At 37.4% G+C, this 24,210-nt stretch overlaps 7 protein-coding genes across 8 annotated transcripts; 3 read left to right on the forward strand and 4 right to left on the reverse strand.

The window, feature by feature from the left end:
- Positions 1 to 3,697: 3,697 nt before the first annotated feature.
- Positions 3,698 to 6,605, reverse strand: LOC106441865 (protein SRC2 homolog). Its single transcript, XM_013883619.2, has 2 exons — positions 6,015 to 6,605; positions 3,698 to 5,761 (listed from the first exon to the last, which is right to left on the reverse strand). The coding sequence occupies exons 1-2, from the start codon at positions 6,475 to 6,477 to the stop codon at positions 5,223 to 5,225; spliced, it is 1,002 nt and encodes a 333-aa protein (XP_013739073.1). The 5' UTR covers positions 6,478 to 6,605; the 3' UTR covers positions 3,698 to 5,222.
- A 1,074-nt stretch (positions 6,606 to 7,679) lies between these two features.
- Positions 7,680 to 9,242, reverse strand: LOC106438015 (protein SRC2 homolog). The gene is made up of 2 exons (XM_013879048.3): positions 8,634 to 9,242; positions 7,680 to 8,436 (listed from the first exon to the last, which is right to left on the reverse strand). Exons 1-2 carry the CDS (start codon positions 9,082 to 9,084, stop codon positions 7,874 to 7,876), a joined length of 1,014 nt encoding a protein of 337 aa, XP_013734502.2. The 5' UTR covers positions 9,085 to 9,242; the 3' UTR covers positions 7,680 to 7,873.
- A 324-nt stretch (positions 9,243 to 9,566) lies between these two features.
- On the forward strand, positions 9,567 to 11,525 carry LOC106438014 (probable E3 ubiquitin-protein ligase RHC1A). Its single transcript, XM_013879047.3, has 2 exons — positions 9,567 to 9,777; positions 10,267 to 11,525. The coding sequence occupies exon 2, from the start codon at positions 10,383 to 10,385 to the stop codon at positions 11,334 to 11,336; it is 954 nt and encodes a 317-aa protein (XP_013734501.2). The 5' UTR covers positions 9,567 to 9,777; positions 10,267 to 10,382; the 3' UTR covers positions 11,337 to 11,525.
- A 234-nt stretch (positions 11,526 to 11,759) lies between these two features.
- On the forward strand, positions 11,760 to 14,562 carry LOC106438012 (phosphatidylinositol 4-kinase gamma 1-like). Its single transcript, XM_013879046.3, has 2 exons — positions 11,760 to 12,752; positions 12,840 to 14,562. The coding sequence occupies exon 2, from the start codon at positions 12,958 to 12,960 to the stop codon at positions 14,545 to 14,547; it is 1,590 nt and encodes a 529-aa protein (XP_013734500.2). The 5' UTR covers positions 11,760 to 12,752; positions 12,840 to 12,957; the 3' UTR covers positions 14,548 to 14,562.
- Positions 14,563 to 14,830: 268 nt separating this feature from the next.
- On the reverse strand, positions 14,831 to 18,159 carry LOC106438011 (protein kinase and PP2C-like domain-containing protein). 2 transcript variants are annotated; one of them, XR_007338114.1, is made up of 12 exons: positions 17,955 to 18,159; positions 17,758 to 17,875; positions 17,505 to 17,671; positions 17,353 to 17,420; positions 17,046 to 17,269; positions 16,852 to 16,903; positions 16,151 to 16,697; positions 15,961 to 16,027; positions 15,666 to 15,880; positions 15,477 to 15,581; positions 15,275 to 15,370; positions 14,831 to 15,198 (listed from the first exon to the last, which is right to left on the reverse strand). XR_007338114.1 is itself a non-coding variant. In XM_048775782.1 (12 exons), exons 1-12 carry the CDS (start codon positions 18,067 to 18,069, stop codon positions 15,004 to 15,006), a joined length of 1,974 nt encoding a protein of 657 aa, XP_048631739.1. In that variant the 5' UTR covers positions 18,070 to 18,158; the 3' UTR covers positions 14,831 to 15,003. The 2 variants fall into 2 exon arrangements, 1 of the variants encoding a protein (XP_048631739.1); XM_048775782.1 differs by having other exon boundaries at positions 15,661 to 15,880; positions 17,955 to 18,158.
- Positions 18,160 to 18,683: 524 nt separating this feature from the next.
- LOC106443565 (cysteine proteinase inhibitor 3) lies at positions 18,684 to 19,327 on the forward strand. The gene is made up of 2 exons (XM_048775783.1): positions 18,684 to 18,887; positions 18,978 to 19,327. Exons 1-2 carry the CDS (start codon positions 18,786 to 18,788, stop codon positions 19,158 to 19,160), a joined length of 285 nt encoding a protein of 94 aa, XP_048631740.1. The 5' UTR covers positions 18,684 to 18,785; the 3' UTR covers positions 19,161 to 19,327.
- Positions 19,328 to 19,416: 89 nt separating this feature from the next.
- On the reverse strand, positions 19,417 to 22,077 carry LOC106438010 (cytochrome P450 98A3). The gene is made up of 3 exons (XM_013879044.3): positions 21,410 to 22,077; positions 20,541 to 20,938; positions 19,417 to 20,223 (listed from the first exon to the last, which is right to left on the reverse strand). Exons 1-3 carry the CDS (start codon positions 21,891 to 21,893, stop codon positions 19,579 to 19,581), a joined length of 1,527 nt encoding a protein of 508 aa, XP_013734498.1. The 5' UTR covers positions 21,894 to 22,077; the 3' UTR covers positions 19,417 to 19,578.
- Positions 22,078 to 24,210: the final 2,133 nt, after the last annotated feature.

The raw sequence follows: 24,210 nt of genomic DNA on the forward strand, positions 1-24,210 counted from the left end.
AGTAAATAGAAGGTTACATGTATATATATTAAAATATCACATAATCTGTATTTTCAAGAATCAGAGTATTTTTTTTAGTATTTTATGTTTAATATGCAAGAAATAAATGACTCCACACTAATGAAAACTTGTGAGTTTTGAATGCTTCCAAAACATATTCAGTATTTAATACACTTTTTGACTAAATTTGAAAGTATTTAATACTTGGGGTGTTTATATATTTTTCACTTGGAGAAATGTCTTTGTTTTTGGAGAAATGTGTGTTCACGAGCTTGCGAGATTCTTGAATGCATAAAGACAACGATAGCATTATTTTTGGGGACTAGTTATATAATAGATACACTAATCATCCTGATTCCTAAGTATACAATAATATGATTTCTAGCTACTATTGTTTCATCTCTGGTCTACTCGTTAATCTAAGCTTAAAATGAATAAGAAATCGAATAAAAAAGACTATAGGTACTAAAAAACATTATCTTAATTCTCAAGTTCTTCCACCGCTCATTAAATATGATCCAATATAAAACTAAAGAACCTTAAAAAGCTGGCTGATGAACCTTTTATTAGCTCTCTCCCATCAAAAATCAATCGGCAAAAACCTGAAAAATAACACAAAATTATACAAGTCGCCATCTTCCTTTATATATCATACATTATCATGTATGTGAGATATGGTGAGAGATGAAGAAACAGGTAGCTTTCCCTGACTCTCATGAAGACATTGACCCAACCTCACCACCATCATTCATCATTTATCATCATTATCACCATCTCTTTTGTTTGTTACTTCTTTGAACCACTACTTGCTAAAACCTAGCTAAGTACTAGTGTGGTTATATCCACACTTCTCCTTTTTATATAAGTTACTGTTCGTCATTAATAGAGAGCAAGTTAGGGTTTTCAGACAGCTCCAAAATTCTGAGGTGGTCATGGAATCTCAAGATCCATTGTAAGTGTTTTCTTATCATCACATCTATCATTAGTTTTGATTTGCTTGAGATCGATCTCTTTGACTCTTTTTAAAAAAAAATCCGGTTTTAGGGTTTTGTTTACTTCATCTTAGGATCTTCTACTAAATCTACGACTTACCTTAGATCCCAACTTACTTTAGATCCAATATCTATTTCTTATACATAGCCCACAAGAAAAAAAAAGTTTAGTCTTTTCATTTCTGTGTTTAGGTTTTTTCACCTTGTCTAAATCATGATTCAAGAATAATGTCATTAAGGACACATATTATGCATGATTGATGAAGAAACCTTTTTCTAAATCCTGATAGAGTTTTTATTGTGTAACTGTATTTGAAAACAGCAACTTCTCTATGATTTTGGACTCTGATCTCTTGCACAAAACTCTCCAGAAACTGAGGATCTCATGAGAAAATTGAATAACCTTGGCTTATAATTACCAAATGGTCAAACAAAATTATGTTTTTAAGGCAAAAAATTATGTTGTCTTTCTGTATATTTTCTTGTTTTATGTTATTATGCTCTGCAATGACTATGGTGGAATCTTTTCGCACATGTTTTGAGACCTGTCGTTTGCCAATGCATATATTTACTCAAGTGGTTATTATTAATTTTGTTAACTTGTTATTAATATGAGGACTGTTCATATGCACAGAGCTTCATCATTCACAAAACAATATGTTTATGATTTCAATGTTTGATGAGCAGTTCGTCCCCTGTCTCTCTCTTGGCAGCCTCTTCTTGACAAGACCCATCAGTAGTCTTTCTTGTACAGTAAGACTTCTTGCTTCCTGTGAAGTTTCAAACATAAATCTCAGCATCCAAACCTTGTAAGTTGATTCCCATTTACAAATATTTGTATATACTTATATCATAGTTGGCATTCTCTGCATTTATAAATACATGCAAATACCATTTCAAACCAAATGTCCAAATATAAGTACATAGGCACATGTCTTGGTCACATGTCTTTTTTATCGCGGGATAGCCATAAACAACAGAAAAGTGCATGTGTTTGAAACTATGCCTTATTTGTTCTTCGTACAATCAATTGAACCCAAAGTTGCTTTTATATAAATCTTGCCTTTAGTGCTTCAAGTGTATGTAGGGAACTATATCAAGATAGATATAGAAGGAGATTCTTTCAGTCCAATCATGGATAGAACAAGAAGAGAGTAGAAATATCTGCCGACTCATCCATCCAAACACCGGTGGTAAAAAAGACAAGAAATTTTAGGCCACAGTGACTGTGTGAATGATGCGGGAGATGTTTTTCATCCTTCTTTATCTGTGTTTGGACTGAAGGGAGCTCCTTCTTTCTCTACATGTTTCAGTTTTCTCATGTCATAATATATCATGATATATTTGCATTTTAGACACGTCGATCACTAGTGCAAAACTGACATTTAATTGAATAGGGATTTGCATTTACCTCGCTAGCTGTGATGAATTTAACTAAGGAACATAAGTATGTAATTTAATTAACAATATGATTTAGAATTTTATGTGAAACAACCTATCAATAGTCACTAGCTAGTGTTGTGTTCAAAGAATATATAGTCATATTTACAAGCTTTCTTCCAAAGATATATACACAACACTAGCTAGTGACTATTGATAGGGTCCCTAAGTTATAGATACAATTACGATGGTTTTTTTTTTCATTTTTCTTAAAGACGTGTACTCTTGTTTTTGGGAATTGAAATGACACAATATGGGGAGAGAGCTGGTTTCTTGCCTTATTCGTATTTTGTAAAATAAGTAACTTTTGTACTTGTTAATTTGTATTTTCCCGATGACTGGAGATGGAGCATGGAATGCTTAACAACTTCACATCGTCCTTTTTAAAGACTTCACACCGTCCTTTGCTTAAATCACTCACCGTCCTGAGTGTAAATCACTCAATGGCTAATATAAAGTGTTAGCAAAATATGTAAGGGTCAATCCAGCTAGCCAGTCCTATCAAAATATGAACGTGTGCTGGTCAAGTAAAATGTCTTTTACATATCTGACAGTTGTTTTAATAGGCTCACAACTTTATTTCGGGGGTTAATAATTGGCTTGCGACTTATTTTGGGTCAATAATTGGCTTGCGACTTTTTGGTGTCAATTATTGGATCACAACCACACAAAGACCTAATCGGGTTACGCCTAAATCCTATAAAATGCATATTCTGAACTAGTTTTTATAGACCGGTCATGCCAAAACAAAAACAAAGGTAATTAGAAATCGATTCGTAACATCATGATGAATAACTCGACAATAGAATAAATTTATGTTTGGAAGTACATCGTTTAAAACTCGCATGTGATTAAAATATAGACCTCGTGCACTATCTCGAGTTGTTATTTTAATATTATTTTCAAAGGTAATTATGTGGTTCATCAGTGTCTACAATAATACAGATATGGAAACGCAGCAAGTGGTTCATGCAGGGTCTACAACTAATAATACAGATAATCCAGCATCACGTGAGCTCCAACTAACCAATACCTTTAAGAGAAAGGGCATCATAGTATCATTTGGTCGAAGGAAGGAAACAAATAAACAGTATGTCTGAATTTAGGGTTTAGAAGTAAATTTGAGTTGAGGCCCGTGGTTACGGACAAAATGTATCATCTTTTTACGTGTTTTTTTTTTTTTTTGAGAAAGGGAATGTCAAAAAAGAATACATGCATGATAAAAAAAATGCAAAATGGTTCTGCTAATTAATTACTACAAATATATGATACCTTAACATGTTTCAAAAAGTACATTTATAAAAGCTCGACAAATCTTTTTTTTTTCCAACTTAGATTTTTTTCATTAATGAAATGAGAAAACGATGTCCTAGAACATACAACCCAGCAAACATCAAAAAACAAAGAAAACTCGACAAATCTATTGCACTTATAATCTACAAAATGATTATTAATTTATAAGGATAATAGCATTACTGTTACTGTTGAAATTATTGTACTGTGAACAGTGTTCTAAAATCGGTTTAGTCTCTGTATAGGTAGAATCCCCCCAGTCAGCAAATTGGGTTTGAATTAAATATTTTTTCAAAAGAGTTCAAAAAAATCGGTATATGCGTCCGTCTAATCCTAACAACCTCATAGCCATTTCTTGAACATTGATCGTGAAATATCAATGTACCTAATCTCATTTTCATAGATCAATACAATACTACATATTACTTTATCTACCTTAGAGGTTTTTCTTTGGTGGTATATAAGCTCAATTTAGTTTTTGGAATGGTTGAAAACATTAACTTATGTATATAATTTTTATAAGATAAATTAATCTTCTTAATCTATTGTATACGGGTCATTTTATAACCTCCGTTGATATACAAGTGTAGTACTTTTCGAAAATGCAAATTTTGAAAAGATCCTATACTAGTTGAATATAAATTCGGTTGTTGGATCTATGGCATGACTTATAACTTTTTTCAGGTCCATAAAACCTGTCTTCTAAGGTATGACATAAGCCTAAGATTTTCTTCGGGCCTTTCCTGACATCAAAGGCCTCAGTCCTCTCCTATTTAATTTTCATTGGTTTTTTTTTTGCTAAATTAATTTTCATTGGTTATTAACTTATTATCGAACTTTTTTTTTACATGGAAATGGTGTAGGACCTACATTATTATTGCTAGGAACTATGTACGTAGAGCTACATGTCAAGATTCATACCCATTAATTTGCTAATAAACATCATGTTATGTAAATATTCTAACAACACCATATAGAAAGTAATAACAGTTCGATCAAATTCCCTAAGAAACCAAATGGGACCTCTTATCATATCAAATACATATATAGTCTTATAATTTTTCAGATAATCTCACAAGCCTTGTTGCCATTTTACAACTCAAGAGTGTGACCCAATGGAGTATCAATGGAAATGGAGCCATTTGGGATAGAAATATTTGGGAGAGATAAGTCGAATCCTCCTGACCAGAGCCAGGCTTGGACATATTTATTTGAAACATTTGAATGAGGATCCCATTTTATGAGGCCACACTTTAAACAGAAAAATCTGTATATGTATATATAAATTTTGATATAATAGTATATAAAATAAATATTCATTAAAAAAGTAGGTAAAAATGTAATTTATAAAATTTTAGTTTTTGGAAATGATTATAAAATATTAGATAAACTTTATATTGGTATAATTGATATTTGAATCAATTTTATACTAATTGTTTTAAAAGAAACTTGCAAAATTTATAAATCAATAATAAATAATTCATCAGTAATTTTTTTTTATTTTGTATAGGGCCCCGAAAACTTCCCGTCCGGCTCTGCTCCTGAGATATAGTCCTTGCCATAAGAAGCTGCACCAGCTCCCAGTCCTGGTCCAGGCCTTGCTCCTCTTCCTGCTCCTCCAGATGATGAGGATGATGGAACGTTCACAGCGTTCTCCAACCTCGACATGTATGAAGGCATGTAGCCTGCTGGTGGTGGTGGTGGCTGCATTGGTGCAGATGGATCGTAAGGTTGTTGCATAGGTGGAGGAGGGTAGTAAGGTTGCTGCATCGGTGGAGGAGAAGGATAGTAAGGTTGCTCCATTGGTGGAGGAGGAGGATAGTAAGGTTGCTGCATCGGTGGAGGAGGATAGTAAGGTTGTTGCATTTGTGGGCAAGCGTTGCTCGTTAGAAAATTAGGCATTGGTGAGTGGTGGTTATTTGGCGGGGCTGAGAATGAGTTTGGATTGTTTGGCTGGTTCAATGAAGCAAATGGATGCTGTGATGAACCGGCCATGTAACTTGAGTTGTTAGAGAGCATGACTCCTCCAAAATCTCCTGAGAAGAAGAAGAAGAACAACAAGAATGATGAGAATTCTCTTACAAACAAACCCAAGAAGCAGCAGAGTTGGTGTCATTCTGTAGATCGACCCCATTAGACACACACCCACCTACACTCAGTTCATTCTACAGATTCTAGCGAGATTCTAGGTAAAAAAGGTTTAAACTTTTAATCAGGGTTTACTGTCTCATGGTCCAGACAAATGCCTAAGAAACATAATGACAGTATTATAAGCTCAGAGACATTTACCAGTAAAACCTCCAAAGTCTTGTCTTTCAGCAGATACACGGACCGACACATCAACAAACCCTTGAGCCTTACTTGAGTTCTGCTTCCTGAGCTGATAGCTTCTGGTTTCCTCAAAAACAGAACTAGAAGAACTCTGGTTCTTATACATAGCAAGAAACTCCTTCAAGGGAACAGTAGCAGAGCCATGAAGCTTCTTCGTTAAGAAGATTGGTTCTCTGCTATAAACCTCAACGTTCAAGGCATGAATCTTGGAATCACCATCATCGTCGAGTGAAGAAATGAACTTTGTTCTCCAAAGAGGGTTGTCTGATCTTGAATCATCGATTGTGGTGCAATACTTTTCTTCTGGATCGATCCATCCAACAGCGAACCATTGGTGTTTCAGTAGTGAGGATCCAAATCCGGATCCAACAAGAAGTTGTCGTGCTGATATCAAACAGATTTCAATAAATATTTTGCCCATTGGTTTGGATTTGGTGTGACGAGAAGGTATAAAGTTTTCAACGTTAGAGAATAACTCAAAACTAAGATTCTCTCTAAACAATCTCTACAACTCATAAGTTTTATCACAATTTGACATTTTCTTATATACAAGTTAAGATAATTAGTAATCTCATTAGGTAACATATATTTAGATGACTCATAAATATTCTGTCTAATCCTAATCAATGACTCCTACATGGAAACCATGACTCGATAAGATTTGAAAACTTGTGATTCAAGCTTTCTTCAAACTAAGTCAACAGTTCGCAGAGACTCAAAATATAGTACTAAACATACACTTGTGTATGCGACAATTTAATTTTTGATAATCAATATTTTTAAATCTAATCAAATTCATTTGCATTAAAGTCAAGCAGGTGCAATTTTAAAACAAATTTTCTTAGTAATGCTATGATGAGATTAATCAAGTGCGTCCTTACTCAGTTTAGCCTTCGTCCCAACGGCAAGGGGAATGAATCCTTCCACCAAATATAAACGACAAGCGGTGTTATCTCCAATTTAAGAAACGACACGCATGTTAAATCTAGCTTTATGGTAGTTAAAGAGCCAATAGCTTGCGGCCCACGGAGGCTCAAAACAAACATTGTAAAACCTTTGCTGTATTGAGTATTGATCTCACTCAAAAAATTTCTTGCTTTACTTTTGTGTCTAGGTGCTTATTAGGATAGTCCCAGAATCTTTTGTTGTTTCAGTTTTGTTTCATCTGAATGAAACTCGAGCAAAACCAAGAGGATTGTGTTGCCTTTCTCATCACTCAAATACATCTGTTCTGGCTTTGCTTTGGTCTTCTTCATCTTGGAGAGATTCGACTTGAACATTTTGGCTGTACTATGGTACAAACCATACATGCCCATGATGCTAGCGTCAATGCGTACTCGGTTGGTATCACCAGCGTGGATGGAATTTATCATAAGCCCAATTCTGATTTCTTGTGGAAAATTCACTTCATTGTGTATATATATTATAATCACCCTGAGATCTCTCCTCAGTGTTTATTCATTTATTCTCCCTACCACCCCCACAAAGCTCTGTAAATAACAATGTCTACGTGAAATAGATTTGGTGAGACTGCATACGATTTAATTCATTTCACATTTGCCAATTCCAGTGAATGACCTGCATTGTTATTACTCGTGACTATGTACATAGAGCTTTACATAACAAGATTCATCCCCCATTAGTTTGCTTATAAACATCATGTAAATTTTTCAAGCAACACCATATAGAAAGTTTGATGGAATGACCTCTTATCATATCAAATACATATATAGTCTTATAAAGTCTCACAAGTCACAAGCCATGCCGAACAAGTTGTAGCCACTTTTCATATAATTATTCAGGAGTCAGGAGTGTGATCAAAATGGAGGATCAATGGAAATGGAGCCATTTGGGATGGAGACATTTGGGAGAGAGATATTTGGGATGGAGAAATTTGGGAGAGGTAAGCTCGTAGGTAAGTCGAATCCTCCTGATAGATAGTCCCTGCCATAGAAAGCTGCAGCAGCTCCAACTATTGCACCAGCTCCCAATCCTGCAGAACCCCCTGGTCCAGGCCTTGTATACCCTCTTCCTGCTCCTCCAGATGATGATGATGGAATGTTCACAGCGTTCTCTGATCTCGGCATGTATGAAGGCATGTAGCCTGCGGTAGAAGTTGATGGTGGTGGAGGAGGATAGTAAGGTTGCTGCATTGGTGGAGGAGGAGGATAGTAAGGTTGCTGCATCTGTGGGGAAGCGTTGTTCGTTAGAGGATTAGGCATTGGGGAGTGGTGTTTATCTGGCGGGACTGAGAATGGGTTTGGATTGTTTGGTTGGTTCAATGAAGCAAATGGATGCTGTGATGAACCGGACATGTAGTTTTGCCCTGAAGTGTTGTTATAACCGGAGTTGTTAGAGAGCATGACTCCTCCAAAATCTCCTGCCCAATAGAATAAGAAGAACAATGATGAGTGTTCTCAGCAAAGTTGCTGTCTTTCAATACATTCATCCCATTACACACATACCCATTTACACTTAGCAAGCTTCTAGGTATAAAGGTTAAAACTTTTAATCAGGGTTTACTCTCTCATGGTCAAGACAAATGCCAAACTAACATAGTTTCAGAGAGACATTTACCAGTAAAACCACCAAAGTCTTGTCTTTCAGCAGATACACGAATCGAAACATCAACAAACCCTTGAGCCTTACTTGAGTTCACCTTCCTAAGCTGATAGCTTCCGGTTTCCTCAACAACCGAACTCTGTTTCTTATACTTAACCAAAAACTCCTTCAAGGAGACAGTAGCAGAGCCATGAAGCTTCTTCCTCAAGAAGATTGGTTCCCTGCTATAAACCTCAACGTGCAAAGCTTGAATCTTGGAATCATCATCATCGAGTAAAGTAGCGAACTTTGTTCTCCAAAGAGGGTTGTCTGATCTCGAAGCGTCGATGGTCGTGCAATACTTGGATTCTGGATCGATCCATCCGACGGCGTACCATTGGTGTTTCAGCAGCGAGGATCCGAATCCGGTTCCGACGCGGAGTCCTCGTGCTGATATCAAACAGATTTCGATGTGGGTTTTTCCCATTTTGATTGATTGATTCGAGGTTAGGAGAAGGTTATATAAAGTTTGGAACTTTTTTAGAAATCTTAGGGGTTGAGTTCTTTGTTTCGACAATGGACTGAGAGTGTGAAAGAGTAAAGGGGTAAATGAGAATCTTCGGACACAGCTTAACAACAATGAGGATGACCGACATTATAACCTTTTTGACATCATTATTAGTAAGAAAAATTATTCAGCTAAAAATAATCTTCAGCAAAAAGAGTATAAAATTTCACAAATATTGACTCATCCAATTATAATGTTTTTTAACACCCCATTCATAATGTTTTAAATCAAAATTTAATATATAAAAATAGCACATTTTTTTAAACAAAACAATTATCTATCTTTTTTTTAACAGAAAACAATTATATATCTAAAATTAATTTTTATATTTAAAAATGTGTAACCAAAAAAAAAAAAAACTTTTTTATTCCATTAATAGCCAAAATAAATTAAAAAAAAAAACTTAATAGTAGTGGAGAAGTTAAGAGAGGTGGGGTCAGGTCAAACAGCGAGAGTTTTCAGTGCGTTAATTACACAGAAACGAAAGAGATTCTTCTAGACTCGTTCCTCTACTCTACTACGTCTTCGTCTTCTTCTTCCCCCAAATCCTCTCTCTAGGGTTTCTCATCTGTCTTCCAGATCCTCCAATCTTTACTTCTTCCAGATGACTAGGTAATCTCGTGGTCTCTGAACTTGGCTTTTGTCTTGATATGGTTATGTACTATTGAAACTCTTTTGATTTATCCCTTCTTACATCTGTTGCGTTGCTTGTCTCCTTGCCCTTTCATTCATTCTTTCTCTCTCTCTCTATATATAATATGGTTTAGCTAGAGAAGGTGACTTGCATCATTTAAGTTCCGAGTTCATATCCAACTTCCGACAAAGCTGAAAACTTCATGTTCGGCCTTTGTGTGTTAATTTAGCAGCTAGACTTTATAGTGCCTGTTCGGTTCATGATTGAGTGATATTCGTTATGAAAAGATTCAAACTTTGGCAATATAGTGTTGTGGCAAACACTTAGCTTGATCTCTATTTATTGAACTTTGTAACGTGCAATTAATTGATGTAAATTCAAAGTTAAAGAACTTTCTCAAGAGTCTTTGGAGTGTCTACTTGGCAATATGTGGATAAGTTATGACCAACATGTACTCGCTTTTGCAGGCTTATATCTGTAAAATGAGCTAAACTTCTAAGGGGATTCAAGAAGAGGATTTAGTTGTTGTCAGTTGTGGTCTTGTTTTTTGAGTGCGCAGAAGGGAACTTACAACAGTGAGAATATGTCAAGCGGTGGAAACACCCACTGGTGCCATAGATGCCAGCGTGCTGTCAGGCTACACGGACGAGACCCTGTATGTTCTTATTGTGGAGGAGGGTTTGTTGAGCTGCTTGAAATCCCTCAAGCCAGCCCATTTGATATGTTCAGATCTCACAGGGACGTTGTGGAACGTGATCCTACTTTCGATCTCATGGATGCTTTGTCCGACTTTATGAGGAACCGAGAAACCAGAGGAAGATCCATCAGCTCTGGTCCTGAGAACTTCCCTGGTCTGGCTCCTTTATTGATCTTTGGTGGTCAGGTTCCTTACAGACTATCTGGAGTCGAAGCACTCTTCAATGGCGGCTCACCAGGCATCGGCATCACACGTGGTAACAACACTGGTGACTATTTCTTCGGTCCTGGTCTTGAAGAGCTCTTTGAGCAGCTTTCAGCTGGGACTACTACTCGCAGAGGACCACCACCTGCTCCTAGATCTTCAATAGATGCATTGCCTACCATCAAGATCGCTCAGAGGCATCTTAGGTCTTCGGACTCCAACTGTGCTGTGTGTAAAGACGAATTTGAATTGGGAACAGAAGCGAAACAGATGCCTTGTAACCACATCTATCATTCTGACTGCATTGTCCCGTGGCTGGTTCAGCATAACTCATGTCCGGTCTGTCGCCAAGAGCTACCATCAGGTAGAGGATCTTCGAGTAGTCAAAACAGAACCACCACCAGAAACAACAGAAGTAGTAGTAGTAGTAGTGGTAATAGCCGTGAGAGCAGCAATGAAAGAAGGAATCCTTTCTCTTCCTTCTGGCCATTTCGTTCGTCTGGTTCAACCTCAAACTCCACACAGAACCGTGGAGGGACAAGAAACTCGGATGGAACCGATGAGAATCATAACTACCATCAGCAGCAACAGCAACAGTCACATATGGGTTATGGTGGGTGGCCTTTTGATTACTAAAGGTGAAGCTAAAGTAAAAAGACTTTGGTCTCACTATGTGTTCTATGCCTTGTGTGCCCTTGAGCTTTCTTCTCTTATCTCTCTCTTATTCTCTCTTATCTTTTACTGTAGATTTTCTGCGTCTGTGTAAAACCGTATCATCATTTTCTATATGCTTTATGTCAATGTTATTTGGGTGGGTTTGATATATATCTTCGTTACTATAAAAGAAACTCGTGTTCAGAAACTGACGGTGCGGAGCGATCGAACGAATCAAGAAAGTAATATCTTCCACAAAAAGTCATTGTTGATTGCCTACGTAAAGTGATGATGAATATACAACGTTGATGAGAATCTTAAGTTGTCAACTTGTCATGTATAACAATTCTCGGCTTCACTCTCCAAGACAGCACTCACCACCTCCAGTTGTCTCTAGACTTGCAGTTTGAGCAAGCAAAGGTGATCATCGTTTCCAGATGGTAAGCATATTGCTTGATGCCAAAGCAGACTTTCCTGTCAAATATCTTTTATATATGGCGTGTCATGTCAGATGGCAATCGAGAGCTTTCTCTCCACTCCACCAGTAGCAAACAGAAATACATTGTCATGTCAGATGTTTTGTTTCGAGTAAGTAACATAGACAAGCTATGAACTAGATAGATATTAATGTGACAGGATCAGATTTTTCTTAAAAGATAATTAACTTTGTTGTAGAAAATGCTATGGAGGGGTGCTTGTGTTGCAGTTCCCATGTTCTTTGGTAAGTCAGAAGATGAGGTTGGTGTGAGAGACGTAGCAGACATTATGCATAGGATGTTGATTATGAGGCCACCATGAAAACTAAGCTTTCAATTGCCAAGAAGAATTTCTAAAATGATCTTTGACATTAAACTCAAGCTCATTTTAGAAATTCTTCTAAGAGGTATGTTTCAAAAGCTCTGGATACCTGCATAGAACTTCTGCCTCCAAAGGCTCACATTCAAAATAGTATAAGCTCTCAACTCCTTTGTTCACAAGGACCATTAGACATACAAAAACTATGTGTTTGTTGTTAACGATCCAAAATAAAATATTGTGATAGCTTCTTAGCTATTTTCAGTAAGTGTCTATTTTAAGCAAAAACTCTCGTTTTCTGTTCTTTTCTTTACCTCAGAAAAACGCGGTAAAACCTATAACGTGCCAAACAAGAAAGACATTTATAGCATTACACAAACAGATTTAGATGCAAAGGGTTTGAAGAAAGAGAAAAATCAAAAAAGGAAAAAAAAAACAAAAAAGAAAAAGGAGAAAGAAAGTATCGTTCGGAAGAGGGGAGTCTCAGGAGAAAAAACAAAAGAGATAAGTTTTTTTCCGGTGACAGTGTGTGTCGGCTTCTCTGAAGCTCCCTTCTGTTGTTTCAATCTTTCTCCGTTCTCTCTACTGAATGCCTTCATCAGGGTTTGTTTGATTTTACAATACCTTCTCCCTCAAGCAATCATTCTCTTCTTGTTGTTTTCTTAGGGTTTCCTTGTGATTATATTGCAGAAAATTGCGGTGATTCACACATAAGCACAATGGATTCAAGCGAAGCAAAGGACACACCATCTTGTGACTGTATAAAACGAGTTCTTTAGTTGTGTATATAAAAAAATTAGGTTTTGGTATGAATTGCTTGGCTACGACCTTAATCATCACCTGCAAGACTACATTGATCTCTGATATGGCCGTGGCTATTGATCCATTCAGTGACCAGTTCCCTTACTTCAAACGATCCTCACAAAGATGCAGACTCTTATCCCTAACCAACCTTGACTTCAACTTCCTTGGATCTAGCCTGGCGCAATCCTTAAATGGAATGTCTCAAGATGACAACATCCATCGCAGCGTCTCCTCTCCTTGCTTCTCCATAGCTGCCTCTGCTAATATGGAGGAAGACAAGAAAGCAACGTGTGCTCCACGGATTGAGATTCTTGGTGGACAGAGTGTTCCCACCGTCCGTGCCCTTGTGGCTGAGGTGACAATGGCTATTGTATCTGGAGCTCAGCCTTTGCTTTTACCAAGTGGCTTGGGAGGTGCTTATCTTCTCCAAACCGGAAAGGGTCATAACATAGCTGTAGCTAAACCGGTTGATGAGGAGCCTTTGGCCTTAAACAATCCTAAAAAGTCTGGAAGTTTGATGCTAGGGCAACCGGGAATGAAACATTCTATCCCTGTTGGTGAAACAGGTATCAGAGAGTTAGCTGCTTACCTTCTTGATTACCAAGGCTTCTCTAATGTTCCACCAACAGCTTTGGTTAGCATCTCGCATGTCCCGTTCCACGTCAGCGACGCCTTCTCCTTCTCTTCCTTTCCCTATAAGGTTGCTTCCTTGCAGAGATTTGTGTGTCATGATTTTGATGCTGGAGAGTTAGGTCCAGGAAGCTTTACGGTTACCTCGGTTCACAGGATTGGAATACTTGACGTGAGAGTCTTGAACCTTGATAGGCACGCTGGGAACATGCTGGTGAAGAGCTGTGATCAAGACAAGCGTTATAACCGAGTTGGGACAGCTGAGCTTGTGCCTATAGATCATGGTCTCTGCCTCCCTGAGTGCCTAGATGATCCTTACTTTGAGTGGCTAAACTGGCCTCAAGCTTTGGTTCCGTTCACCGACACTGAGCTGCAGTATATATCCGATCTGGACCCTTTCAAAGACGCGGAGCTTCTGAGAAATGAACTACAGTCTTTGCCTGAATCTGCCATAAGGGTCCTCATTGTCTGCACGGTTTTCTTGAAACAAGCAGCAGCTGCAGGGCTCTGTCTTGCAGAGATAGGTGAGAAGATGACAAGGGATTTCTATAGAGGTGAAGATAGTCTCAGTCTGTTGGAGACACTCTGCACCAAAGCGAAAGCAACTGTAGCAGTTGACAAAGGAAATGAAGTGAACGCGGAGCTCGAATGTGAAGTGGAGATAACAGAGGTCTTTCATGTATCTAAACCACCTTTGGCTCCAAAAGGGCCACGTGCAAACTCCATACCTGCTTCAATGCTATCCTCACAGAACCAGCGGATTACTGTGAATGCAAAAGAAAAGAAGAGAGGAGGCACCATGAGGAGCAGGAGCCCACCGATGCGTGTGAACCATGCTGAATCAGAAGGTGTGTCTTTCGGGGACATGACAACAGTCGAATGGGACATGTTCCTGCAGAGCTTCCAGACACTTTTGCAAGATGCACTGAGCAAAGGGTCAGTGCCAAGATTAGGAAAACAATAATAAATAAAAAAAAAGACAGGAAAACAACTAACCAAAGAGATGAAATCTCAGGAGGTTAAATCTTATAGAGGTAACAAGTGTGCATTACTGCCAAGATGACCATAGTGCAGGGCTGTAGGCTAACTATTAATACCTTAGAAAGCATATGGATTCTGAGACGAGCATACTCAAGCCGTCCAACTCCATTATACTTCTTATTTTTCTTCTTTCTCATCCCTTATTGTATTACACTATTCTGAAACATTAAGTACTATAAATTTCTAAATAAAACACACACAATCAATTGTAATAAAGCTGATGTAATCAGGAATATATGCACTCAAGTTTCCCAGTGCTTTACATGTTCATATATTCCTCTAAAGAAAGAATTACACTTTGTACTGGTTGTTCTCAAGTTTCATGAAAAATAATTTATATGTAAAGAAGTTGCATCTAATACTGTGTAAGAACTGGCTACTAGTAAATCCTTTCAGCTGTAGAAACTGGTCTCAGGAAGACAACAATGACTGTGATGTTATCACCACTACCACGTGCTGCAGCCTCTGTTGCTAATCTCTTGGAACACATTGAAGGTTCTTTTACAGTATCCCTGATTATACCAATAACTTCCTCATCGTTCATAGCATCCCAGAGCCCGTCGCTCGCCATAACCTAACCAAGTCTTACCTATTATTTTTCCCAACTGACAAGTAATCAACCCAAAATATCATAAAATTAAAATATTTACCAGGAACTCATCGTCAGGTGATAGAATGGTCTCACTAATCTCTGGTTCTGCCGTTACAGCTGGCTTTAGGTCATCATCTCCTATGGACCGGGTAACCTGTTACAAAGAAGGATAAACTGAATCGCCTACGATGGACTAACTTCATGTTCCTTTAATGTTGATATTGTTTTAAGCAAATATGTGAAATACATAAGGGGCAAACCTGAAGACCAGCAGGAGCAACTCTCCATGTGTCAACCAGCCATTCAATACGTCCACCTTCTCCAATCACACGATTTCTTTCTTTAATGCAGGTAGCAAGATGTGCCTGATAACATACGCCAGAGATGACTTAGTGGTAAACGGCAATAAATTAGCACACTTCAGTAGTGATAATCCTATCTCACCTTACTTAGAGCAAAAGAGCTGCCGGCACGGCATATAATAGCCCTGGAGTCACCAACATTCGCAACGAAAATCTTATTGTCCACTAGGAGAGAGGCTATAGCGGTACAACCAGGATGCCAGTCTTTCTGACTCACCCTGTTTGATTGACGATGGGAGTGAATTTCCTTTCTGAAAGCTAAATCAGTCCTGACAAATGCTTGTGACAGTGCCTCTTGAGCGCTGAAATGAAACATATGAATGAGTTTTTGAACAAATCAAGCTGAAGAAGTAAGCCGGAAACGCTTGCGCTGAGCATTAACCTTGTGGAAGATAAGCTTTGAATTAATCCTGGCAAAGCTTTAGCAGAAAATTCAGCAGCTGCAGCACCTGCATGTCATTAGGGTGCTATTATAAACACTATCTGACGAATAACTAACGAATTTTGAACAAGAGGTGTGTAAAATGATGGATGTTTGATGCATGCTGAGTTAAAAATGGTTGTTAGTATACCTCTGTGGCCATCAAATATAGCAAATAAGTGAATGTTCTCTTCATTACACATGTGGGGCATAAGGAAGTGTGTATCTTCCATGGATTCTCTTTTTCCACATGTTGCAAAAGACCCACAAGAAACTATAGGGACATATCTTGAAGAGTCATCTGTTGAACGAGACCATGATTTCAGATCAGGGGCAGTTGAAAGAGACGATTTCTTGGATAAACACTCCCCTTGACTGGACCAATTAATGTTGTCTCCGTAATCTCTTGTATTTTTGATGGCAACCTCATCTTTATCGCTCCTGGAAATAGAAGTTGTCTCAAGGAAATGACTTGGCTGTTTTTCTCTCTCTAGCTGCCAAAGTGATTCTAGTTCCAAAACCACATCGTCTGAAGAAGGCCGCTTAGAAGGATCAGCTCCCCAGCAACTTTGTATAAGATCCAGCAAACTCTTCGGAATGTTTAATCCAGTTTCAGCAAGAGCAGGTCGGAGACCAGAAGACACAATGGCAGCTGTAAGTTGCTGCTCTGTGTAATTCATCTCTAAAACAGTGTGAGCCTGCCATCCAGATATATTCACTGTGTAAGGAATGCGTTTATATGTAATTGAGCTACACATTAGCAATATATACAAACAGTTATATATATGCGGTTCAAGAGCTTCTAACAGGAATGGTCATGTTAAAATGCGAAATGAGGAAATATATTTTAACCTGAGCTTCTGCACGAAGATCAGTATATGGAACAACTCCAGTTAAAAGCTCACTGCAATGTCGAAAATGGAACATTACTTCAAAAGAAAAGATCTTTTAAGAAGAAAGCTAAATACACCGCAAACAAATTTAAGCATCTGAATGAAGAAACGAATGCAAGAAAGTTTTCAACTTCTAGCCAAGACAATTCTTACTTGATCAAAATCCCAAAGCTATAGATATCTGATTTCTCAGTAAACATCTCTTTCCTAAGTATTTCAGGGGCCATGTAAATAAGTGTCCCAACCATATTCTTTTTGTGGAAACCACCGGTTGGCTTCCCAGAGGATCTCCAGTTGTGTAGATTAACTTCACGCAAATCCTTCTTGTATTCCGCTAAACCGAAGTCAGCCAGATATGGGGACAGCTTCTCGTCAAGCTGCATCAATAATCAAAACCTCACTTAAGCTTCACATTAAGAAGATAAAAACACTCCAGGTGATGGAAGAAGAGTATCATTACAAGAACATTAGCTGGTTTCACATCTCTATGAACAATCCCATTCTTGTGGAGATATTGCAATGCCTTAGCTGAAAAAAAATGAGTGATACAGACTTAGAATCATATATGTATCCATTGAGAATCCATCATCATAAGGAGATGAAGTCATATACCCAACTGAAGCGTGATCGTTAGCACTTGATCAACACTAGGAGACCACTCCTCCACGTGTAACTTCTCAGCTAAGTTCCCAGCCTCATAGAACTCAAAGAAAAACAAGTAATTTGGAGGCTTGGCGTGTGCTGCCACTAGCTTAGCCACACCTGGATGATCAAGATTGCTTCACCAAATCCAAAAAGAATCAAACTTTGTGTTGAAATGTGTTAAAGTAAGAAACTTTTTCAAATGGGTCCAAAGAGATTATACCATAAGAGCTGTAAATGCTTATGGAACTTGTCGAGGTCATCGGAAGTAGACAAGATTGGCTTCTTCGCGGCGACTCTTCTCCCGTTGAGGATCGCTTCGTAGACTACACTCTCTGATCCTGAAACACAATGCTCACACCAATCGAATTCAGAGCCGGAGGTAGACGGAGAGAGAGGTGAGAGAGCTGAAGCAGTTACCTTTAGCGATTGGGGAGAGAAGAGTGAAGGAAGAAGGAGAGAGATGAAGAGGAATTGATTTACTGGTGCAGCATCCTCTAATGCAGGTGTTCGGTTCGACGATTTCCATCGCCATTTTTTATCGGTTGCCGGAAGAACGAAGCTCAATGTGGTAAAATCGATCCAGTGATGATGATAGTGGTGATGACGACAATCGATTGCGAAAATGCATGCCGTTCCTTGTGAATAAGACACAGACAAATCTTGCCGTTTTGTTTTTGGTTTTTTTTTATCTCTTTGACTTTTCAATAAACGACCTTTCCCGTTCAGGTGGTGACACGTGTCATTCATCCCGTGACTTGTCACTTTCCTTCTTTAAACGTCAAGAAAAGACCGATGAAGCCATAAGCTAGAGTATGTTTATTGTAGGTTTTTTTAGGTTAGGTCTGGTCTCTTAGCTTTTAATTAAAAAAATTATGAGACGTTTCTTAAATAAAAGATATAAAAAATGTTTAGGTTGAGTTTTTTTTCTTTTAGCTTTTGCTAAAAAAAATTTTAACTAAAAAAAAAGATAAGAAACGTCTCTTATTTCTATTGAGAGATTTTATTAATTAAAAGCTATTTTTTTTTAGTTTTTACTAAAAAAAATTTTAACTAAAAAAAGTAAGAGACGTCTCTTATTTCTTTTATTGAGAAATTTTATTAATTAAAAGCTAAGACACTGTATCTTATATTACGATAAAAACGTAACGAGACATGCAATAAACATGCTTTTATAAGATCATCTGGCTTCTCTGTGGAACAATTCGATTAGGGTTTTGCAGATCAGAAGAGAAAAGCGTGGAGAAGACGATGATGATGTTAGAAGGCGTTCATGATCTCCGAGTAAACCATAGCAGTGGAGTGATCTCGAGTCTCGCTCGATTTGCTATCCAGGAGCATAACAACAGAGAGGTCTTTGATTATTCCTCTGTTTTTTTGGTTATAGATCCTAAGGAAATTTATGACAAGAATCTTTGTCTGATTGTTTCCGGGTAAGTGCAGAACAAGGTTCTTGCGTTCAAGAAGATTGTTAAGGCAAGAGAACAGGTCGTTGCAGGAACCATGTACCACTTAACTCTAGAAGCAAGTGAAGGTGGCAAGAGTAAGAACTTCGAAGCCAAAGTTTGGGTTAAGCCATGGATGAACTTCAAGCAGTTGCAAGAGTTTAAGGAATCCTCCTCTTGAAATTTCACTTATTCAAAGGTAATCCAAATGTTTCTGAGAATAAAGGAGCCTGGAGATAGCTTTGTTTCAGACCAGTGTGTGTTAAGACGAAACCTAAAGTTAATGTAATAAAAATAGACTTGTTCTGTTTTCATGAAATTTGCTTTATGTATATGGCTGTCTGTTTATTCATCAGGCATTCGGTTCGGATCGGGTTTTTCGGATCCAGCCTCTCCTAAGGCCATTGGGGTTTCATATATGTTCGGGTCGGGTTCGATTAATAATACAAAAGATCTTTAAACTCAATGACAAATGACAACTAATCTCATCAAAAGTTTTAGATGATAAAAAAACCTCAAAAGAAACAAGTATACAAGAAATACAGCAAGACCATTAAGCATTACTGGTAGCAACAGCAGAAGGTAGAAGACAGAGACATTTACATTTCATAAGGCACACGTTTATACAGATCAGAAGGCAACCGAGGCGTGGCCACGGCTTGAACAGGAACACGCATGTAAGTAACGAGTCCAGGGTTTTCAGACATGTCAATCTCATCTAGTTTAGTCCCCTGAGGCGGTGTCCAAACGAAATGGTGAAGCAAATGACTCATCATAGAAGTCACCAAGTTAATCCCAAGTTGTGCACCGGGACAAACCCTTCTTCCTGCTCCGAACGGAAGCAGCCTAAAATCATGACCTTTCATGTCAACATCTTCTTCCAAGAACCTCTCTGGTCTAAACTCTAATGGGTTTTTCCACACGGCCGGGTCTCTAGCCACCGCCCAGACGTTCACGTGGACGTTTGAGCCTTTGGGGATGTCGTAGCCTCCGATCTTGACGTGTGCGTTGGATCTGTGAGGAAGCATTAGAGGCGTTGGAGGGTGGAGTCTGAATGATTCTTTAACCACGCATTGGAGGTAGGGTAAGCGTGAGAAGTCTGGCTCGGTTACGACCCGGTCTAGTCCAACAACTCTGTCGAACTCTTCTTGTACCTTTTGTTGCACTCTTGGGTTCTTGATCATCTCTGCCATGGCCCATTCTGCTGTTATAGCTGTTGTGTCCATACCCGCTGTGATCATGTCCTGTAAACACACACAACATTTACCAAACGTGAGCTACAAGAAATCTACATTAATCAAAGGGTTTAAATGGTTCCAGCGCCTATCACTGTCTATGCAATTGAAAATTTATTTCAAAACCCCAAAATTTAAAAGATAATTTATATAAATATACGTTTCCAAATTATTAAATTCTTACTAAATTGCCTATATTCTCCAAAATCTAGTTTTAATGGTCTATACCGCTCTATATAGCGGTTTGATATGCACCGTCTTAGCAACTATTCAAGCCTAGAGATTCAAAATGTATTTTAATTTGTTATATAAGCACTATAACGTACCCATAGAAGACCAATGATGGTGTCTTCACTAAGATCATACTGATCCTTTAACGTAAGCAACGCATCAACGAAATGCTGCTTAGCTCCACTAGACTTTTGACGGGCCAAAGTGTGTTCCTCCATGATAGCTCGCGTGAGGATGTCACGGCGAGCTCCGTGCTTAGCAAAAGCCTTCTCATCGGCTGGAAACATCCACCGGAGCCAGGGGATGTGTTCAGCTATCGACAGTGAAGCACCTAGCTTTAGACCGTTGGATACAATGGCCTTGAACTCAAGCCCTTGCTCGTCCATCACACCTTCTGCGTTCATAAAACGTTTGCCAAACGCTAGCCGCGTTATGTTGTTGAACGCAACCGCTCCTAAGTACTTCCTCAGTTGTAATCCTTTCACTCTGTTCTCTGGGGAAAATAAATTCAGTATAGAAAGATCATTATTTTTAAACAAATAGGAATTGAACAAAACAATTAATCCTTAAGTTTACAATTAACTATTATTATCTATAATGCATTAAAAATTAAAAACTGAAACAACTTTAGAAATACTTATCTTTCAGAAACATAAGGAGTTTTTTTTTTGAACATAACTACATAAGGAGTATATATAAATATATAAATCAGGTGCATGCATTAATAATGCCATAATTAGATTATTAATATAAATCAGAGTGTATATATTAATAGTGCCATAACTAGATTATTTATTAATATAAATCATACTATTCAAAAATAAAGTCAACATAAATAAATATGACGTTGATTACAAGAAAAATAGAGCATATAAACATATATCATTTCTGACGCTAAAGAGTAAAGGTAACGCGTGGCTTACAATATTTCCACACAAACCATATCTAAAAAAAGACTACGTACCAGGAAGGTTACAGTCTCTAAAGACGGACTCGACCATGGCAGTGACCTCATCTTCACGGATAGGTCTAAGAGACTCGAGTCTTTTTGGTGTGAAGAGCTCAAGCGTGCACACTTTTCTAACCTTCACGTAGTGGGGACCATAATCAGCCCATATCAGATCCTGACCGTTGCGGCTGAATGCTTCTGTGGATCTGTTCCGGTGACGGTCGGCGAGTTTCTGGTCGTGCTCTTTGAGGACTTCTTTGGCTAGCTCGGCGCTTGATACGACCACGTTTAAGATAGAACCGATCCAGACCGATATGATTGGTCCGTAGGTTTGAGCCCACTCATAGTAGCATCTGAACCGGACAGGTTTTATGTCGTAGAGGTTACCGACGATAGGCTTAGGTCGTGGGCCTGGTGGGAGCTTGAATCTCAGACGTTGGATAAGGTTGTATGAGACGACGGCAGCGACAATCGCCGCCGCTATAAGAAACCACGACATGGGGGTTGTTGAACTTGTGTTGTTGTTCGAAAAAAAGAAGAAGAGTAAATCGAATTCACTACTAGAATTCTAGGTGGGTGTGGTTGAGACTTTGGTTTATATTAGGGTGGGGGTTGGTGAACCGATTTATTTTGTTTGTTTTAAAGTAATAAATATGGATATATTTATTGTTTTTAGCAAACCAGAAAATATGGAAATAAATCGCAAGGTTCAGGGCAAAAAAATTACACTAATATATCTTCCATGATTTGTCAACGGTTGAATTAAATAGTTTATGAGAAATTAATATTGTTTTTTTTAGAAAGGGAAAAATTAATATTGTTTTGTTTTTCATTGCATAACAATGCAAAATGTTACTCCCTCCGTTTTATATTAAGTGCCGTTGTAGAAAAATATTTTCGTTACGAAATAAATGTTCTTTCCGACTTTCAATGTAAAAATTATTAATTTTATTTAATAATTTATTTTTATATGGATTGAAATATGGTTAGGTATATATGTAGTTGTGTTTTTATATGATAATTATACAAAATTAATTTTTTTTCTAATCTGTGTGCTTAAATCCAAAATGACACTTAAAATGAAACAAAATAATGAAACAAAATGAGTATATACTAGCAAAATGTTTTTTTACTGCATCAGTGTATAAACACATGCATTACTTAGCAAGGTCTTAATAAGGAAATGCACGTGAACAACAAAGATTAGGGCATTACCTCTCTCTAAACATATTTGTCTACGAAAGTAGAATACTAATCAGCTTTGTTATAGTATCTATCTTCTTCGAAAATAGAAAAGCATAATCCATACTAATTACTAAACTAGTATTGTTGCCATCATTAAAATTCTTAATTTCTCAAATTATTCCATTGTTTAGTGGTCCAACGACGGTAATAGATGTTTCATTCATGATGTCTCCTCCATAAGATAAGACGGTGGTTACAACAAGCGTTTTGATAGCGAGTGGGGAAGCGTAGGAAGGTTTAGTTTTGGGGTTGGTGTGAGGATGAAGTAGAGAGGGTTGGTGTGGGATCCGACCAGACATAACTGCGTGCGTTAGTTGATTTAGACTCACTCATTACAAACCTTTGTTTTTTTTGCCCATAGGATTTTCAACAACAGCAAATAAGTTAGTGACTTTTCACGTCATACGTCTGTTTCAGATAATAGTCTAATAAATAATTAATCAGTTTTAAAAGAGATAATTATATTTGCCTTTGTTTCTAAACCAAAAAAAAAAGAGAGAGAAAGAAAACACAGAAAGGTTTGAGAGAGTCGGTGTTGTATGTTTAGTGGTAGGACCAGAGGAGTAGGTGGGTGTGTTTGGTGAAACGTAAAGTTTATTTATTTTTGATTTTTTTAATGTTGATTGTTATAAGTGAGTTCAATGAATCATGCGATCTTCGTTGAACATGTTACATGCAGTTATTTTTTTCTTTAATCACCAGTATACATTAATCTGATTCCAATTGTGACAGAATAACAACAGTACCATAAAATGCAGACTATATTTTTTATTGAATTTACATATATGATCGGTTTGTCACTTTATTGATGAACTAGTCAGCTTAAGTTATAATCATTAACATCATTAATGTTGAAAGTTATAGTCTGCATTTTTTTCCAATGATATATAGTCTGCATTTTCGCTACAAATATCTTTGTTGGATTAGTCTTGACTGAAGTTTCTGTTTTAATGTTGTTGGATCCTATTTTGAATCTATTATTACGACATTTGGAGAATGAATAATGGGTTAATTAAAAGAGATTATTGGCTAAAATTCTATATCTTCAAAGTGTAACTTTGCTTCAATAGTTGGTGGGCTCTAGGTTTCGAACCAAAGATAAGATATTTATTGGGGCTGGGCTGAGACACATCAATAGCAATTGGTATCGGTTTAATTTGCAGTTTTGTAGTTAAGAAAGTGCTACAAAACTCCAAGTCAGTATAGCACTTTCGTAGCACTTACAAACTTGATTACATTTTCACTTTGTTTTTTTTTCTAGCCGATTAAAAATACAAGTGATTTAATTAAAATTTTAATAGTATAAATTTCTTAAAAACAATTTTTTATCCCACACTTATATTCCATGTTTTTATGGTTTGATGTAAAATTTAGTAACGCAGATTTTTATCACTCACAATTAATTTATACTCTTTTTCAAAATATTTAATTAACAAAGAAAATATATAATTAACAAACAACTTGATCTAATCTATTAAACATTAGTTTTATATGTAATTTAGAATAATGATCAAAATAAACAAATAAATAAGGGAAAAATGAATTTATCTAAATATTTTTGACTTAAAAAT

Source organism: Brassica napus, chromosome A3 (genome assembly GCF_020379485.1).
Source record: "Brassica napus cultivar Da-Ae chromosome A3, Da-Ae, whole genome shotgun sequence".
NCBI classification, from domain to species: Eukaryota; Viridiplantae; Streptophyta; class Magnoliopsida; order Brassicales; family Brassicaceae; genus Brassica; species Brassica napus.

Bases quoted from the DNA above. Each gene is read 5' to 3' on its own strand.
- LOC106438010 (XM_013879044.3), bottom strand. From the start codon at position 21,893: ATGTCGTGGTTTCTTATAGCGGCGGCGATTGTCGCTGCCGTCGTCTCA. The intron at 20,939-21,409 runs GTACGTAGTCTT...TATTTTCCCCAG, and splicing joins TAGAGACTGTAACCTTCCTG to AGAACAGAGTGAAAGGATTA. The intron at 20,224-20,540 runs GTACGTTATAGT...GTGTGTTTACAG, and splicing joins CCATCATTGGTCTTCTATGG to GACATGATCACAGCGGGTAT.
- LOC106438012 (XM_013879046.3), top strand. From the start codon at position 12,958: ATGAATTGCTTGGCTACGACCTTAATCATCACCTGCAAGACTACATTG.
- LOC106443565 (XM_048775783.1), top strand. From the start codon at position 18,786: ATGATGATGTTAGAAGGCGTTCATGATCTCCGAGTAAACCATAGCAGT. The intron at 18,888-18,977 runs GTCTTTGATTAT...GGGTAAGTGCAG, and splicing joins AGGAGCATAACAACAGAGAG to AACAAGGTTCTTGCGTTCAA.
- LOC106438014 (XM_013879047.3), top strand. From the start codon at position 10,383: ATGTCAAGCGGTGGAAACACCCACTGGTGCCATAGATGCCAGCGTGCT.
- LOC106441865 (XM_013883619.2), bottom strand. From the start codon at position 6,477: ATGGGCAAAATATTTATTGAAATCTGTTTGATATCAGCACGACAACTT. The intron at 5,762-6,014 runs GTAAATGTCTCT...TCTTCTTCTCAG, and splicing joins AGACTTTGGAGGTTTTACTG to GAGATTTTGGAGGAGTCATG.
- LOC106438011 (XM_048775782.1), bottom strand. From the start codon at position 18,069: ATGGCGATGGAAATCGTCGAACCGAACACCTGCATTAGAGGATGCTGC. The intron at 17,876-17,954 runs GTAACTGCTTCA...ATTGTGTTTCAG, and splicing joins TCTCTCCCCAATCGCTAAAG to GATCAGAGAGTGTAGTCTAC. The intron at 16,698-16,851 runs GTTAAAATATAT...TCTGGATGGCAG, and splicing joins ATCTTCGTGCAGAAGCTCAG to GCTCACACTGTTTTAGAGAT.
- LOC106438015 (XM_013879048.3), bottom strand. From the start codon at position 9,084: ATGGGAAAAACCCACATCGAAATCTGTTTGATATCAGCACGAGGACTC. The intron at 8,437-8,633 runs GTAAATGTCTCT...TCTATTGGGCAG, and splicing joins AGACTTTGGTGGTTTTACTG to GAGATTTTGGAGGAGTCATG.